We start from the raw sequence: 17,773 nt of genomic DNA on the forward strand, positions 1-17,773 counted from the left end.
TGGGCTTTTGGTTGATTTGTGTCTTAGTTGAATTAATAGAAGTAGTTGAATTAATTGAATTAGTAAGTGTTTAATGTTTCTCCTAATATGAACATAGGAAATGTCGTCTGACGACGGAAAAAATTTCATTATGTGCGAATACTGTGAAGACCAGCGCGGCCAGTGCGACAGAAATTTCCTTGTTGATGGTAGGCAATTCAGCATCAAGCTGGATGAGACTTTCGAATTCGATATAGTAAGTCACAACGACAAGTCTGTTTTCGTAATTAAGCATGACTTATATATGCTTCATTTGCCTGACTTATAATTTTTAATTTTCACTATTCTACTAGCGCATCCCCGCCATGCAAGAATTTTTGTCTTGGATAAGATAGGTTTCAAAGATATGGAAACTATGGAGGTAAAAAGAGCTTACCTGAAAACTGAGCATGATGGTTATACTTTCAACGTCAAAGTATACAATGCACACACGTACACCTATTTTGAATGCAAAACTTGGCGAGCACTATGCAAGCCTTATGCATTTGATCCTGGTATGGTTATCACCTTTGATATTCGTCCGGAAGATGATATTGAAGGTAATAGAGACATATGGGTCGATTTGCAGACGCCTCCAGTTCTACCATTATGTGAGTTGTTCTCAACTATATTTTTGTCTTTGATATTGCTTATTCAAAAATAACTGACAACTAATTTCTATTGACAGCTTATCTCCATTCAACCAAACATGTCCAGCGCTTGGTAGACAGGACCTACTACTGTCCCGGAGCTGAACTAAACTGCTAGGAGATAAGTCATTATGTTTCATGGCTTGAGGATCTTCATACTGTCAAGACAAATTTTCTTCCTGCACTTAGAAATGTTAGTACTCAAAACGTGCGACCAATAGTGATGGTATTGAACTACGGTCACATCTATTTAGGAATGATGGTAAGATTTTTACTATTTGTCCTCAGTGCATATTTTGTTTACATAATTTTTTTTGCTAAACTTTTATTGCTAAGTATATTAATTAAGTACTATACAATGTTCTTGAACAGGGACTCCCGGTGACAGTTGTGCCTCAAGGGATCGAGACTAAAGGTTAGAAGTCAATTGTTAGCTTACGAGCAAGATATCCTGCATTGCACATGAATGCATTCAGGATTTCTAGAAGCGATGAATGCTTAATAGTGAAAGATTGGAGGAAAATTGTTAATGATCGCAGAGAAGTACTAGGGGGCAGCAATGAGAAGCGCAGCCCACGATTAGGAGACAGGTTCATCGGCATGCTCCAGTATGATCAATCAGGAGAGCTATACATGTTCTATGCTATTTTACCAGAGAGAGAGTAGCTAGCAGGAGTGATTTAGCTCTAGTTCTTCATGCTGCTCTGAATTAGTACTTGTCCTTTCATGTCCGTGTTCTTCGTTCTGAACTTACGTGATTTGCTTTTGTGGTGTTATATATGAACGCTTATAATAATATCATGACAATCATGTTGAACTCGATCGATAATATTTTTGCTTCTGGTACAAATGAATGTTTCTTCTTTAAGCTAGTAGTGCTGGTGGTGATTAGATAGCTAGTTAATTATTATATCATTTAATGAAAGAAACAGCAGATTAGTTTCAGCTGGATGGATCCTACCTAAGTGATCAAGTATATGCCATATCCGTATATATTATAGTTGATCAAGTATAATATGGATATGGCATATACTCTAGCTAGCTAGTAGAGATATCCAATAATGCATCCAGTCGAAACTAATGGATCCTACTTAATGATTTAACAACTCATTATAATGTAAAACAATCACTAAATTAAATTGAAAACACAAAATTAAAGAAAAATTAAAAAAACAAACATTTAGTACCGGTTGGTGTTACCAACCGGTACTAATGCCCTCAACGCAAACGGGCCTGGCTCGTGCCACGTGGTGGCACTTTAGCGCCGGTTCGTGACGAACCGGTACTAAAGGGAGGGGACCTTTAGTCCCCACTCTTTAGTGCCGGTTAGAGAACCGGCACTAAAGCCCGTCACGAACCGGCACTAAAGGCCGGTTCTGTACTAGTGAGCCCTTGGGTATATGTGCTGCGTGTGCACTCATGCGCGCCCTCATCTCATGTACCAAACGCGCATAAACACACATACGTTAAGCCTTAGCGTACGTACGTAGAATCCATGCCATTGCTGTCACGTCCCTTTTGCAGGAAAAACTCTGGTGTCCATTGGACAAACCTTGTGTTCAAAGTTGAAAGAAACACATCCGAAAACTGACAAATTCACGGAAACGATGATGGAAACATAGGAAATACCTTATATGAAACAAAAACAGGAGCAATCTCAGGCATACATACAAATTCAACTAACTTGATAGCAAAATGAAAGGGACGATTTTTTTATCCCCATGGATCCTTTGCATCAATCGTTCCATTGGACATAACCATATATATATATAGTTGCTGCGAATAAATGATGTATCATTCATAGTCTCTGCACAAATTAAGTGCACAAATGGATACATATTTTCCATCCAGAAAGATAATATTACGCCAGACGCAACGAACGAATGAGCACTAGCGGAATCCATTACACACACGGTCAAAGATCTTGTTGACCGTTGGAAGGGTGTAAAAACAAGATGGATTATAACCCGAGGCCGAGGGGGCTGGAGAAGCATGGTAGGGAGACGGAGCCGGAGTCCAGTGAACATTGACGGGAGCGTGCTGAGGCGGGGGGTATCCAACACAGGCGCTGCTGGAGGCACCTCCGGCTCCTTGTGCCTGATACTGATAGTAGGAGCCGTGGTCATAAGTTTGAGCTGGGAGTGGGACTGGGCTAGCTGCTGCTACGTGATTTATTGGAGCGTTTCTGATGAAATTGAGGTCGAAGATGGACTGGTTGATCTTTCCATTAACGGCGTCTAATTCGGCGGCCTTCCGGCTTCGGGAGCATATACTGAACGTGCTTCTAGTTTGGCAGGACTGGATGAGCGTTTGCGCTTCGTCCAGGGCCTCCTTGAGCGTGTGCAGCACTCTCGCCGTGTGCTGGTCGTTGGCCGCCGCGTATGTGTAGTTGGGCAGTACGTTGGTCAGAATGCCCGCGCGTTGGGCGAGCTCCCGGCACTTCTTCTTGTTCTGCTGTGCCGTTGCTGCGGCGCTTGCGATCAGTTGTACCATCGTTAGAATCATGCCCACCAGGCTCACTGGGTCAACCATCATCTCGAGGCGCGCGATCAAGCTAGCTCGCACAATTTTTGGTTAGCAAGACGTCGAGGAAGACATATGAAACCACCAATGGAAATGATGATAAGCAGACAGAGTGAGAGACACATACCTCGCTGTGCTCCACGACGGTCGGTGTGGGTGGTCGCCTACCTCACCGCCGAGGGGTAGTAATCAGCACACTGATCGAACAGATAAATATATATATACTCGAACTCAGTAAGACTTCAAACGAGAGATGAAAAGAGAAGAAGAGGGCTAGATCGAGGAGGAACACTGGCCTGCTGGTGACTACTGCTTTGCTTGAATCCCCCTACAGTTCATAGGGTGTGAGTATCATATCTATAGGGCCGGGCCGGGTCCTCTCGAGTGCAAGTTGGGCAACATGCATGTCATGTCAAGGGGCGTACTGGTACGCGTATTGCCGTGTCTACGACCCAGCAAGTCAGTCGTCTCTCTGTCTGTTAGACTGTTTCTAAAATGGATCTTGTTATTATTCTGAAAAATTGATCACTCCTTGTCTACGTAGCTATCCGTCCGTCTACTCAGTGGCCACTGGCCAGTGATTAAAAAAGCAAGTCAACTGCCTAGAGCAGCCCATAAATCACGTACATTTGCCTTTTTATGTCAAGGACACATACAGTCGTATTTTTTCAATCGAAATTGCTTTGCACACGATCTTTGTACATACGATCTGATGTGTCTCTACCAGACTCGATGCTGCATTCCTTTTCTTTTCCCGATGGAGCTGATTGATTGGACCAAAGTACATGCAACAACAATGTATGGGTGTTCGGACGCAAAAATGTCGTACGTATAGCAAGGCTCTTTTTCAATCGCCACGTTGGATCATGTTATATTATAAATGCGTTTTTTCAGTATTTTTTTCCAAAGTTTTAGGAATTTTTACACCATCAAAAACCTTAACTAGTTCTGTGGTAAGCTATGATAGAAAATCCTACTTCATCAACATATATCATAAATCATTGTATTTGTAATATAATATTTTCAAGAGACTTCAATACCATGTCTTGGAGCTGAGATTTACTTGGTGCAGGCACCTAATACTGTACACTGAAATGAATTCTCCATTGGCCCAAGGAATAGACAACATGATCCTTCTCTGATTGCAAAAACCGGGAGTCTTATAGTGGTGAGTCTGGTGACCAAAGGAAACTACCCATACATGCAATTATTTCTTTTCAAGGAGATGCACACACATATTGCTCACTCCATTCTCCACGCAGAAAATTGTTACCCATTAATTCTTATTACACACATGAACGATACGGCGGAACTGGCTGGTGCCATCGTCGTAAATTTTTAGAGGTCTACGTGAATAGAATTGACAATCAGTATGATAAAGTATTCACCCATAGCTCACATGTGCATAACTTCCTTTGCTTAGTTGTCATCATCCTCACCTTCTTGCTATGAGGTTTTGAGTTGTGCTAGGAGGAAAGCACCGGAGTCGTAGCATGAGGCCTTCATGGTAGCATGTTCCTTTCAATCTTAGTCATGTCCTTTGCTGAGGTTCAACATGGTTTCCTTGGTTGCACTGTGGCCTTCGCTAGAGCATCTGATACAGCTCCATAGTTCATGTCGTCTCTCATTGCACATGGATCGTTCCATCTCCACATGTTGGCTCGTCACACAAACCGATAATCCCTTCACGAGCCAGATCTGCGGGCTCTGCCGCCACCTCACGGCGGATAGCAGCTAGCTTGTCAACCAAGCATCCGGAGTGTGGTCGCAGAACGAAGACATCCTTTCTAGCCAGTTGCTTGATTGCATCAAAGCTTCTGCACTTGCTGCCCATGGTCGGAAGCTTCTTGTTTTGCCTCACCTATTTTAGAAGTATTAGGTGCAAATACACCCGGGATGACATAAACCTATTGTCGCTTGTATAAGCAAGAGTATAAGCAAGAGCGCAGAGTACTCAGCAAATTGCATATAGTACAAGGAATGTGGGTAAAAGAATGTAGAGGCCGAGAGTAAAAATAATTTGAGAAGTACTGGCGGATGGTGATGAAAACTTCCTTTTAGAATCAGGATATAATATAGGCCGACAGGTCATACCACATAAGCATATTGTTCCCCAAACACATAAATACGGATCAACTTGTCCAAAAAATTCCCAACAAGATGTTGCAAGATACTACTCCATCCGTCCCATAATATAAGAACGTTTCTTGACATAGCGCACTTATAGTACAATGCTTGTGCTTCTAGGCGGAAGAAGCTTCTAAATTCACGTGCCTGCGACCTTCCTCCCACGAGGTGTGCTGGAGCACACGGCAAGTCCATTTTGCGACTTTGGCGGAGACTTGGGATTAGACGCAAGGTTCAACTTGTGGCTGTCCAAACGCTCCAGGTTAATTGGACCGTAGCTTAAAATGTCCACGTCCGGATTTGTTGTATTACGTGAGGAACAATTCGTGTGTGTGTGTGTGTGTGTGTGTGTGTGTGTGTGTGTGTGTGTGAGAGAGAGAGAGAGAGAGAGAGAGAGAGACGTTGACACCAGTTTTTAACTCACAAAACCGTTCGATGAACTCAAACAGAAAAATGCTTAACATAAAAATTGTGTGTTTCGTGGAGTCAAACAACTTTGCTTTTTGATCATCTCATACTAAGCATCTCTAGCTGATTCCTTAAAACTGGTTAACTCCTTGAAATTTTCATTTTGAGAAGTTAAATTGGGCCTAGCTGAACACATGTCCGGTTTAACTCCTCAAAAAGTTTACTCGCCGCGTCGGCCGCGGCTCCTTCTCAGGATAAATTTTACCCTCACCGCGTGCCCGCCGGTCTCCTCGCTCGGCTGCTCCACTCTAGCGCGCCACCCTCCTTGCTTCTGCTAGCCATCACGCCTCACCGCCGACACCCTATATCACATATAGCTCCTCCGCCCCACTTCAATTCGGTCGCTAGTCGCTGACGCCACCAGAACTAACGCATCTACGCATGTCACTGTTGTTGCTGAATTCGGCGCACTTAGGCCCCTGCGTCACCTCACGGTATGCTTTCCACCTCTCGGCGATCACATCTCGCCATTCGTCCGACTAATGACACATCCTCGTCCGCCGGTCGGCCAAACTAAGCTCTCGTCCAACAACTCGTCGGTTCGCCTCTGCCGATCCTCAATTATGTTGAGTGTTGGCGGCTGGTGGTGCTGCTTTTGTTCTCGAAGACTGGAGAACATCCTGGAGGGGTTTTCTACAAGTGTGAAATGGAAATATTGAGTTCAATTTTCTGTGGTTTTTCTTCGGTTTCAAAGTTTCAAAGCAATCTGAGCTCATTGTACTCTTAATGTTATGCAAAAAGGTTGCAAATTTTGGTTTTGGGAAGAAAGAACACATTGATCCTTTGATCAAGAGAGGTCTATTGCATGTTGGTGCACCAGTCACAAGATATGAGATTACGGAGTGCAATATCCAAGTTTTAGGAGGCAGAGAAGAAACAAGTGTGCAAGCTAGAGAAGTCAACAGAGAAAAGCAAAAATGTTAGCAAAGAACATAAGGAGATGGAGAAAGTATTGACTCGACTTGCAGGAGTTGTCAAGGAAGTTGTGTCCCTATTGAAGTGTGTAATTTTTCCTGTCGTTTTATTTGGACTAGTTCTCCTAGTGAGGAATTGGTAAAGTATGTGCAACGCTCAATATGTGGTCCTAGTCCTCAGGAAGACTTTGCAATCCTTGTTGAGGCTAGAAGCACACATTTACCTCCCCAGCATATGACTTCATATTATACATTTATTGTCATATGTCACTATACAAGGTGAAGATCACACCCAATATAACTACACGTGAATAAAAGAGTTTAAATAAGACTGAAACAATAGGGAAAACATTTGCCAATCTCATAATATAACACCATTCAAAGGTCAACATGACCCAACATTACATAATTAATGCAGCGGAAGAAACACGCGCCCGAGCGATAGAAGCAAATGTTGCCTAAGAGGCGAGATAAATAAATGACGTCCACCCTGTAATCCCAGGCTGCCAACCGGAATCCTGATCTTTACTAGTCGTTGTCGAATAAGAACTCCATGTAAAGGGGCGTACGCGTATTGCCGTGTTAGTGTTCCATATAGCCCATAATAGTGAACATATCCCTATTCGAATATGTTTGGCTGTGTGTATGTCTACTGCATGAAGCCACGTCCCAAATAATAATTCCAGTCATTTATAAAAAAAAACTGATTTCACTTCATTCAAAAATAATAATTACAGCCATTTATAAAAAATCACTCATTTTAATTAATTAAAAAATGATTGAAATACTGAAATTTAGACTAATTTGAAATGTATCGGAGATTCATCTTGTTCTAAAGGTCTCGTCGCCAGGAATTCACATATATAAGACATTTCAAAAACAGAATTTCAGTTTCAAAGATATGAATGTTCTGAAATATCAATAGGAATTAAAGTGTATGGACTTGGCGTGGGGATAGATCGCATGCACGCTTACTATTCTCTCTTTGCGTGGGGACAAAAAGTAGTGTTGTGCGGCTGCCGACAAGATAAGCCGAATTGACATACGGGAGGAAAAAAATACAAACGCATCTCGAAGCATTCTTTTTGGGTCAGTCGATTTTGTGGCCGTCCGATTCTGCTTTGAGACGTGTGTTGTTTTCCTTTTTCTTGTGTCATTTTGGTGGTGAGTTGGGCTGCGTGGAACCGATTGACCCCTATTTTGGGTCGGGCAAATTGCTAGTTAGGCTCGTTTTTGCTCTTCTGGGTTGCGTTTTTATTTTTCATTTTTCTTTCTTGTATTTTTTGTTTTTGTGGGTTTTTGGCTGAGCGTAATTATATACATAAAAATACTATATAATATGTGCCAAAATATCGTGATTCTATGATTATATTCGCTTATTACAGTAAAGTGAAATTTTGGTGCAAAGTTGTGCGCAATTTTTTGTTATACATTTTATTTATTCTCAAAGGAAATATCAACGGCGCTAATTCATTCTTTTCTTGAAAAAACAAATCATTATTTTGATATATTTTTAGTATTAACCTCATTTTCATTCTACTTTAAGGTTAATACCAATGCCACTATTTCCCCGCAAAAAGAAAAACCAATGCCACTATTCACTTGTTCTTACTCCCTCTGTCTATGTGTGTAAGTCATCTTACGAAAACCAAATAATTTCAAAACACTTAGGCGCGGTGCATTAACTTCTACCTCGTTTCTTATTTCTTCACATATCAATCAATAAGAGACGAGAGGTGTGCATGCCTTTAATGACTTGAGACTACCAAACACGACATGCAGTGGTTAGTTCATTACATGCAATGCTATTAATTAGCAAAAAAACATTAAGATCTCTCGTTTTCCCCTTCTCTTTGGTCACGATGCACAGCCTAAGATGACTTACTCACCTAGACGGACGGAGTAGATTTTGTTTTTGCAAAAGCTCCATTTTTTTCATATTCTTGCATATTTTTAAAAAGCACAATTTTTAATGTATATTTTCATGCAAATTTTGTCAGTGTTTATTTTGGATTGTTTTTCTCCTTTCTTTTAAATGGTAATACCAATGCCACTAATTAATTCTTCCCAAGGAAATTTAATTCTTTCTTTTGTATGTATTTTTTCTTAATTTTTTATTTCGGTTCTCTGTTTTTATTGTAAGGGCCATACCAATGCCACGAATTCATTCTTTCATAGAAAAATTCATATTTTTTTCTAGTTTTTATTGTATTTTTTGATTTTGTTTTAGTTTTCATTCCCTTTCTTTTGTAAGGGTAATATGGATGTCACTAATCCATTACTTTTGAGAAAGCACTTTTTGGTCGAAATATCACTATAGTATGCTCAGTTTTGCATAGTAATTATACATTTTCCAAATATATGTATGTGTATGTAAACTTTGTGCAATTGTTTTGATTTTTTTATTTTCTTTCTTCTTAAAGGGTAGAATCAATGCTACTAATTCATTCATTCTTACCAGGCTTCATTATTTTGATTTTGTTTTATTTTTTGTTTCATTTTCTTTCTTCCTGAAGGGTAATAATGGTGCCACTAATTTATTCTATTTTAGAGAACTTCATTATTTTGATCTTATAAGCTTATTCTTGCATATTAAAAAAAAGCAAAATTTATGTGTAAATTATATGCAAGATTTTTTTTGCGGTGCATTGCACAAGTGAGGTCTTTGATCATCGTTAAAGGGCAATATTAAATCAGTAAAATTAGGAAAATGGAAGTCAATTTTTTACATTTTATTTTTTTATTTATGGCGTCTATTCTTTAAAAATTGTGAAATAATGCATGTCAGTGTAACCAAAAAAAGCTGAAAACTGTGTTTCTTACGTCTAACACAAACCAGCACTAGCTCGCTTGCGTGCATGCACTACTCACCTGTATTCCCAGTCGCATGCATGCGTTTAGAGCATCTCCAACTGCCGCACAAAAATATTGCGCCCAATAAAAGTTATAGTGCGCCACAGTAGCACTTTTAAAGCGTCGGGACCAATATTGCTTTAGCAAACGCCTAAAAACACGCACCCAAAAAACACGCAGTGCAAATTATGAAGCGCGCGCAATCCGGAGCCCAAAATATGCTGCGCGCGATAGCATTTTTCAGCGCGCGTCCAAAATTTTTTAGCGCTACATCTTCGGCAGGAGCTGTGTGGCGCGCAAAAAAACAACATTTTAGTGCACGGAGCTCTTTTTAGGCGCCTGTTGGAGATGCTTTTAGTAGTGGCCTCACTTGAGTGGCAGCCGAATTGGGCAAGTAGAGTAGTTAGCCGACTTTAAAAAAAGTTACTGGCCCAAATTGGAAATTCAGTCAGCCGGTCCCGCAAGGAAGAACATCCCTTGGGAATATGTGCTGGGTGTGCACTCGTGCGCGCCCTCATCTCATGCACCAAAACGCGCATACACATGTGTACGTACGTACAATCCATGCCATTGTTTGATCCAATGCATTGCTTGATGAGTAGCTGTCACGCAGTGGCGGCTTCAGGAATTTGCAATTGTGTATTCATGTGTATTCATTTTGCCAAAATCATTGCTGTTTTTTGAAAACTGTCACTCTTTTGTTAAAATCAACACTGTTTTATAAAACTCATGGGTATTCACATGAAGACCGAAGAATACCCCTAGAGCCGCCCCTGCTGTCACGCCCCTTCTGCAGGAAAAACATTGGTGTCCATTGGACAAACCATGTGTCCAAAGTTGAAACACATCCAAAAACTGACAAATTCACGGAAACGATGATGGAAACATAGGAAATACCTTATATGAAACAAAAACAAAAAGAATCTCAGGCATACATACAAATTCAACTAACTTGATAGCAAAATGAAAGGGACGATATTTTTATCTTCTTCGAAAAGGGGGTATCCCCATCGATCCTTTGCATCAATTGTTTCGTTGCACATAACCATATATACTTGCTGCAAATAAATGATTTATCATTCATAGTCTCTGCACAAATCAAGTGCACAAATGGATACAGATTTGTCATCCAGGAAGATAATATTACGCCAGACGCAACGAACGAGCACTAGCGGAATCCATTACACATACTGTCAAAGATCTTGTTAACAGTTGGAAGGGTGTAAAGGGAAGATAGATTATAACCCGAGGCCGAGGGGGCTGGATAAGCATGGTAGGGAGACGGAGCCGGAGTCCAGTGAACATTGACGGGTGCGTGCTGAGGCAGCGGGGGGTAGCCAACACAGGCGCTGCTGGAGGCACCTCCTCCTCCTTGTGCCAGATAGTAGGAGCTGTGGTCATAAGTTTGAGCTGGGAGTGGGGCGAAGGTAGATGCTGCTATGTGATTTGTGCGAACTTGTCTGATGAAATTGAGGTCCGTGATGCAGTCGTTGATCTTTCTATTAACCCCATCTAATTCGACCGCCTTCCGGCTACGGGAGAATACAGTTACAGTCTGGCAGGACTGGATGAGAGTCAACGCTTCGTCGAGGGTCTCCTTGAGCCTCCTCATCACTGTCTCCGTCTCCTGGTCGTTCGTCGCCGGGTATGTGTAGTTGGGCAGTACGTTGGCCAGAGTGCACACGCGTTGGGCGAGCTCCCAGCACTTCTTCTTGTTCTGCTGTGCCGTCTCCGCGGCCTTTGCGATCAGTTGCACCATCGTTAGGATCATGCCCACCAGGCCCACTGGGTCCACCATCTCGAGGCGATCAAGCTAGCACAATTTTAGGTTAGCAAGACCCCGAGGAAGAGGTATAAAACCACGAGAAAGGTGTAACAGCTCCCGGATGCCTCTGCACCCTCATAAACAGTAAATTCGTGAAAAACAAAAAAAAATTCTAAAACTTTCAGAGATCAAAGATTTGATGTCCTTGCAAAGTTTAAGCAACAAATAACCTTCGTGGAGCCCTCACAAACAAAAACAAAATAACTGCTCAAAATTTTATATAAACTTTGAACAGTTATTTTTCTTTTTCAGGTGAGGGCTCCTCGAATGTTATTTTTAACTAAAACTATCAAAATCATCAAAAGTTTGATCAAGTTTGATTTTTTTTAAAATTTAATGTTCATAGATGATGCAGGCCGTGGGGGCACCCGAGTGCTGAAAATTCAGTCTCATAGAACCACCAATGGAAAGGACGATAAGGTGAGAGACACATACCTCGCTTTGCTCCGCGACGGTTCGTGTGGGCCGTCACCTACCTCGCCACCGAGGGGTAGTAATCAGCACTCTGAACACATAAAAATATATACACTCGAACTCAGTAAGACTTGAAACGAGAAATGAAAAGGGAAAAAGAGGGCTAGATCGAGGAGGAACACTGGCCTGCTGGTGACTACTGCTTTGCTTGGATCCCCCTACAGTTCATAGGGAGTGAGTATCACATATATATAGGGCCGGGTCCTCTGGAGTGCAAGTTGGGCATCATGTCACGTCAAGGGGCGTACGCGTACGCGTACGCGTAATTGCCGTGTGTCTACGACAGAGCAAGTCAGTCGTCTCTCTGCCTGTTTCTAAAATCAACGATATTCTGAAAAATTGATCACTCCTTGTCATTGTCTATGTAGTTACCCGTCCGACTACTTAGTGGCCAGTGATCCGGAAAAAAGCAAGCCAACTCCCTAGAGCAGCCCATAAATCACGTACGAGAACCCAAACCTTACCAATTCATGCGCTCCTTTCACCCCAATCCAGACGGACAATTATATATCCTACTGGGAACAAGAGTTACATCAGGTGTTGCCTTGCCACAACAGTGACCTAATGTTAGGTCTCGAGTAATTCACTAATTCACTAAGGCACAATAGTAACCTTAGTTTTGAACTAAGGTTAGTTCAAAACCCCGACACTTATTATGGATCCGAGGGAGTAATATTTTTTTGTATATAACATTGGTCAAACCTAGATGTCATTGACATCTGATAAAATTTATGCCACCTCCGTACGGAATTACTTGTCATATAAATAGATTTATGTTGACCTAAAATATACTCCCTCCGTTTCATAATGTAAGACGTTTTTTGACATTAGTGTAGTCTCAAAAAACTTCTTACATTATGAGACGAAAGGAGTATTTAGCTACATGCATTGCTCCAACAAGTAATTCTTAACTGAGGGAGTATGACTTATTCATTGGAACAGAGAGAGCAATTGAATAAATAGTAGTACGGTTCCTGGAATATAAGTACCTGATATCCTCTCATCTGTTTTTATTAGCCGTAGCTGGCTACCATTTGTGTGAAGGAGCTAATCAAGCAATAGTGCACAAATTAATAATATATTGCATTTAAATTTATTAATTTATATATTAATAAATAAATAAAAATTAATGTGCTAAGTAGTCAGACAATGCGAGCATCGGGGATGCCCCTACCTACAGGGTAATGTAGCTTGGCTCGGTATACAAGAACATGGATTGTCAAATCCTAAACCTCTTCCCATTAGTTGCCCTTTAATGAAATAAAAATGCCAATCTCAACTTGTGCACAAGAACAAGCCTGGCCAGAGGGCGAGACATAGTCTTCACAAATATAAGAACAAACATAATTTTGTAGCAAAATCATGGGCAGACACGGAATGAATTAAGATTTTGCGGACCTATGTGAACAATGTGTTCCAGGGAAGTACTATGACTAATGATGGTTTACATATGAAAAAGCTAATCTAATATTATTATAAGAATTAGTAATAATACTATTTTTGCGGGGTACTAATAATATTTAATCTACTTCATTATTATTTTCACCATACGGAATTTATTATTTCAGTTGTAATTACATTATTAATCCAACAATATTGTATATTATACTTTTTTTGTGCCTTCATCAAAATTGAATTGGTTATGTAGATGATTTACTTGAGTATGGGTCTGAGGCATATAATTCCAGAATCCAAATTGCAGCTGGTTATAGGCTTTAGTGATCTAAACGCTCTTATATTTCTTTACAGAGGGAGTACCTTACTATAATAATTACGAATTGTCTTTAAGCCTTCACACTATTTGTGACGCCTCCGATTCAATTGCACACTAATCATACACGCAAATGTGTACGATTAAGATTAGCGACTCACGGGAAGATATCACAACACAACTCTAGACACAAATTAAAATAATACAAACTTTATATTACAAGTCAGGGGTCTCGAGGGCTCGAATACATCATCTCGAATACAAACGAGTCAGCGGAAGCAACAATATCTGAGTACAGACATAAGTTAAACAAGTTTACCTTAAGAAAGCTAGCACAAAAGCAACATCGATCGAAAAGGCAAGGCCTCCTGCCTGGGAGCCTCCTAACTACTCCTGGTCGTCGGCGTCTGCCACGTAGTAGTAGGCACCCTCGGGGTAGTAGTAGTCGTCGGTGGTGGTGTCTGGATCCTGGGCCCCACCATCTGGTTGCAGCATCCCAGAAGAATGGAAAGAGGTGGAAAAAGGGGAGCAAAGCAACCGTGAGTATCCATCCAAAGTACTCGCAAGCAAGGATCTACACTACATATTCAACATTATCAAAGGAAGGCTGTATATGTGGAGTAGGCTACAGAAATGCCAGAATAGAGGGGAGAGCCTAGTCCTATCGAAGACTAGCACCTTCGGCGGTCTTGCAGCATTAGAAGAGTGCAGACTAGCATAAAGAAAAGTAGTAGTAGTGCCATCAACCTCGCCCATAGATCCTTCCTCGACTCCTTGCGAGAAAACAATCACAGAGCCATACTATCCATTTCTCATCACAAGTATCCAGTTCTAGTTTTATCAATCGGGATACAACTCCGAGTGCCCGTTGCCGTAGGACAGGCTATCGATAGATGTTTTCTTTCCTACAGGGGTGCACCAACTTACCCACCATGCTCTCTTAACTCCGAACGGACACACTTTACTGGGTCATGCCCTGCCTCGGCCAAACGATATGCCACAACCCGACCTAGGCTTAATAGAGGTCAGCACGCCGGTCTACATCCTAAGCGCGCAAGGGTCTCGGGCCCATCGCCCTTTGCACTCATGCACGTTGCGTACGCGCCCGATGAGCAGACCTAGCAACCTCCTTAAAAAAGGCAGGTGCTTATGCAGTCCAACCCGGCGCGCGCCGCTCTGTCGGTGACGTCTATTAAGTTTCGGCTGATGCATACGACACAGAACGCCCATACTATGCCCACGTGATGGTTAGTGCTATCAGGCCAGAGGCCTTCTCGGATCAAATATCCAAACCGCTACTGTGTTGGTAGTGCGGTCACGAGCAGAGACTCACGAAAGATGTGACCCCGTCACCCCGTATCGAGGACTTGTGGCAAGGGCTAAGAATGCCCGGCCACGCCTCGTATTCAACTCTCGGGGTACCCTCCAGGTCAACCCGTCTCCACATCACTCGCGGGTACCCCTCAGGCTCGACCCACCTTCCACTACTAGGGAAAACCCTAGCAGTAGAGCGTGTTTAATGCCTATCAGTGGCGCGGGGAACAGCGCTACTAGTAAGGCGCTACAGCTAAAGGTTAGCAGTAGCATGGGTTGGACCACGCTACTGCTATATCGACTTAGTAGTAGCACTTTCTTCAATGAGTGCTACTGGTAATTAGTAGTAGCACTTCTCCTAGCACGCGCTACTACTATTATTCCATATTTCTTTTTATTTCATGTTGTATTCATACACCTTTATACAAGTTTTCATACCGCAGCAATTTAGAGAATGGTTTTACATCATAATGAGTTATTACATCAGTGGGAGAAAGAACCGTGGACTAATTTCAAGTGGATGGACATCCACTTGAAACTAATCCACGGTTCTTTCACCCAATGATATAATAAATATCATCATCATCATCATCATATCATTAACTACTTATCATCATAATACATCATTTTCATATAACACCTCCTCCTGATCATCGTTTTTATCAATGAGACATCACATACAAGTTGGTCACTAGACATAATCACAACTACTTATCATCATCAACTCTCATAAACATATTGTACCTCATAGGACCTACTACATTTTCTTAGGACCTACTATATTATCTTATGTAAAATAGCATAAAACAAGATAGCCCCTCACTCTCCATTATGGAGAATGGAGATTACCCTATCTTCAATTCTTGCCTTTCGCAGAATGTTGCTTCCAAGAACCTCCTTACAAATGTCCATACATTTCTTCCATTATTTGATTATCATGTGTTCACCATTTTTAGAAATCCAGTATGCACAGGTGAGATTCGTAGGACGACCTGGCTGTATGTTCAAAACATCAAGGCGACCATTCTGATACATCAAATGAGGCACACAATCCATCGGGATTTTCTGTTGAAAAACATAGTAATAACTTCGTAGTTAGCAATGTAGTTCAGTTTTAAAAGTATGCAAAAGATGCATGGATGTCGTAATAGTAAAAAATCTTACCAGGAAATCTCCATGGAAGTTATCGTTGTTCAACACGTGCACTAGTGGCACGTATTCACCATAATTTGGAGGAGTTCGATAAAAGGCATTGTAATTCCCAATGTCAGAACAATATGCGACCAAATGATTTTTCTCTTGATAAGTTAACTCAGAGCCATCGGTGTAGTTGGTTCTGTCTACCATCTTCCGCACACTCTTTGAAGAATGAAAATAAGCTATCAATGGAAATAAGATGTCAATTATTTTGAAATAAACAATATAAATTACTTAATAACTATGTTTGAGGAACTCACATAGCGGTAGAATTGGAAGCGTGTCAACAAGAACCCAAATGTCCAAATTGTCTTGGTCGATGTCACGATCCCCAAGATCCATGGTGACAAACATACCCTCTTGAAAATCATACATCTTGCAAAATGGGATACGCTCACAGAGTTGTATAGATTTACCTCAAAATCCATACCATGATGGGTTCTTAGGTTAATTTTCTTTGTTTCATTCCTCTCATGATCTTCAAAACCCATCCTCTCCAAGACATAGCGTCTTGCATATCATGGGATAAGCTAGTCGAATTGTAAAGGACGAAAATTACACGTTGAAGTAGTAGAAGTCGAGCTTAATTACGAAAAAACACTTTGCGTCATAGCTTACCGTATCACAATCGAAGGCCTCCTCGAGCTTAATGCGAAGCGCCGACCTTCGTCCAGGTGAGGCCTGTCGCAGAAACCCCGTTTGTCACCGCACCAGGAGCACTCCCCGGGACCTTGTTCGTCCGACGACATTTCCTATGTTCATAATTCAAAGATTAAACTTTTACAATTAAATATATGTACTAAAAAGCTAAATTAGATAATTATTATTCACCACAGGTTGACTATTGGTCTGACTAAATCCAGGCCACTCGATATTTCCTACATATTCTAGCACAAGTCATGCCAAAATTCACGGAAAATTCCGGCATGACCTTTGCTAAAACAGGACATATCGAGCGCCTGAAATTTGCCAGAACGGAAATTAATAAACACTCCGACAAAACATAGGCCACTCGGAGGTGTAACCTGCAAACATGACCGGCCACTTTGGAAAACCACATATCCTATTTGAGCAACACAAGATATACATGTTTTTATCTACATGGAGATTTGGCTGGTCTCACCTCGAGGTCGGAGGGGGTCGGTGAGGGGGACGACGGCAGGGATGATGGAGGGGCTCCTTGATTTCTACAAAAACAAAAACCCTATAAGTTATCACTAATACATCCCGAATAGTATCATACATATAACATCACTAATACAACTAAAACCATAGTGAACGACGAGTATCGACAATGAGGATGCGCGATGGGCATCGTCGACGTCGATGCGGGAATAATTCCTTAAACTAAAAAAATAATAACAAATGTGACATGTTCAACTAGTTCTATTAATTCAACTTGTTCTTACTAAAAATAAACTTAATATAAATAGAAATAAACTAGTTCTTTCTAAAAATAAACTAGTTCAACTTGTTATATTAATTTTCTTACTAAAAATACATTAGTTCTATTAATTCAACTAGTTCTTACTAAAACCAAACTAGTTCAACTAGTTTATTATTTCACTTACTAATTATTTTAAATACTTACTAAAAACCGTAAAAAAACTACATTATACAATAGTAAAAAACTACAGTGAAAAACATAAAAAAAGAGATTGAGGGAGGAGGAAGGAGAGAGGGGGAGGGGGAGCAGACC

The 17,773-nt window shown here is 41.2% G+C and overlaps 2 protein-coding genes across 2 annotated transcripts; both read right to left on the reverse strand.

Annotated features, from left to right (window-relative positions):
* Nucleotides 1-2,421: 2,421 nt before the first annotated feature.
* LOC119368989 lies at nucleotides 2,422-3,509 on the reverse strand. Its single transcript, XM_037634074.1, has 2 exons — nucleotides 3,319-3,509; nucleotides 2,422-3,222 (listed from the first exon to the last, which is right to left on the reverse strand). Exon 2 carries the CDS (start codon nucleotides 3,201-3,203, stop codon nucleotides 2,559-2,561), a length of 645 nt encoding a protein of 214 aa, XP_037489971.1. The 5' UTR covers nucleotides 3,204-3,222; nucleotides 3,319-3,509; the 3' UTR covers nucleotides 2,422-2,558.
* A 7,094-nt stretch (nucleotides 3,510-10,603) lies between these two features.
* Nucleotides 10,604-12,015, reverse strand: LOC119366575. The gene is made up of 3 exons (XM_037632331.1): nucleotides 11,979-12,015; nucleotides 11,814-11,883; nucleotides 10,604-11,366 (listed from the first exon to the last, which is right to left on the reverse strand). Exon 3 carries the CDS (start codon nucleotides 11,349-11,351, stop codon nucleotides 10,722-10,724), a length of 630 nt encoding a protein of 209 aa, XP_037488228.1. The 5' UTR covers nucleotides 11,352-11,366; nucleotides 11,814-11,883; nucleotides 11,979-12,015; the 3' UTR covers nucleotides 10,604-10,721.
* Nucleotides 12,016-17,773: the final 5,758 nt, after the last annotated feature.

Source organism: Triticum dicoccoides, chromosome 2B (genome assembly GCF_002162155.2).
Source record: "Triticum dicoccoides isolate Atlit2015 ecotype Zavitan chromosome 2B, WEW_v2.0, whole genome shotgun sequence".
NCBI classification, from domain to species: Eukaryota; Viridiplantae; Streptophyta; class Magnoliopsida; order Poales; family Poaceae; genus Triticum; species Triticum dicoccoides.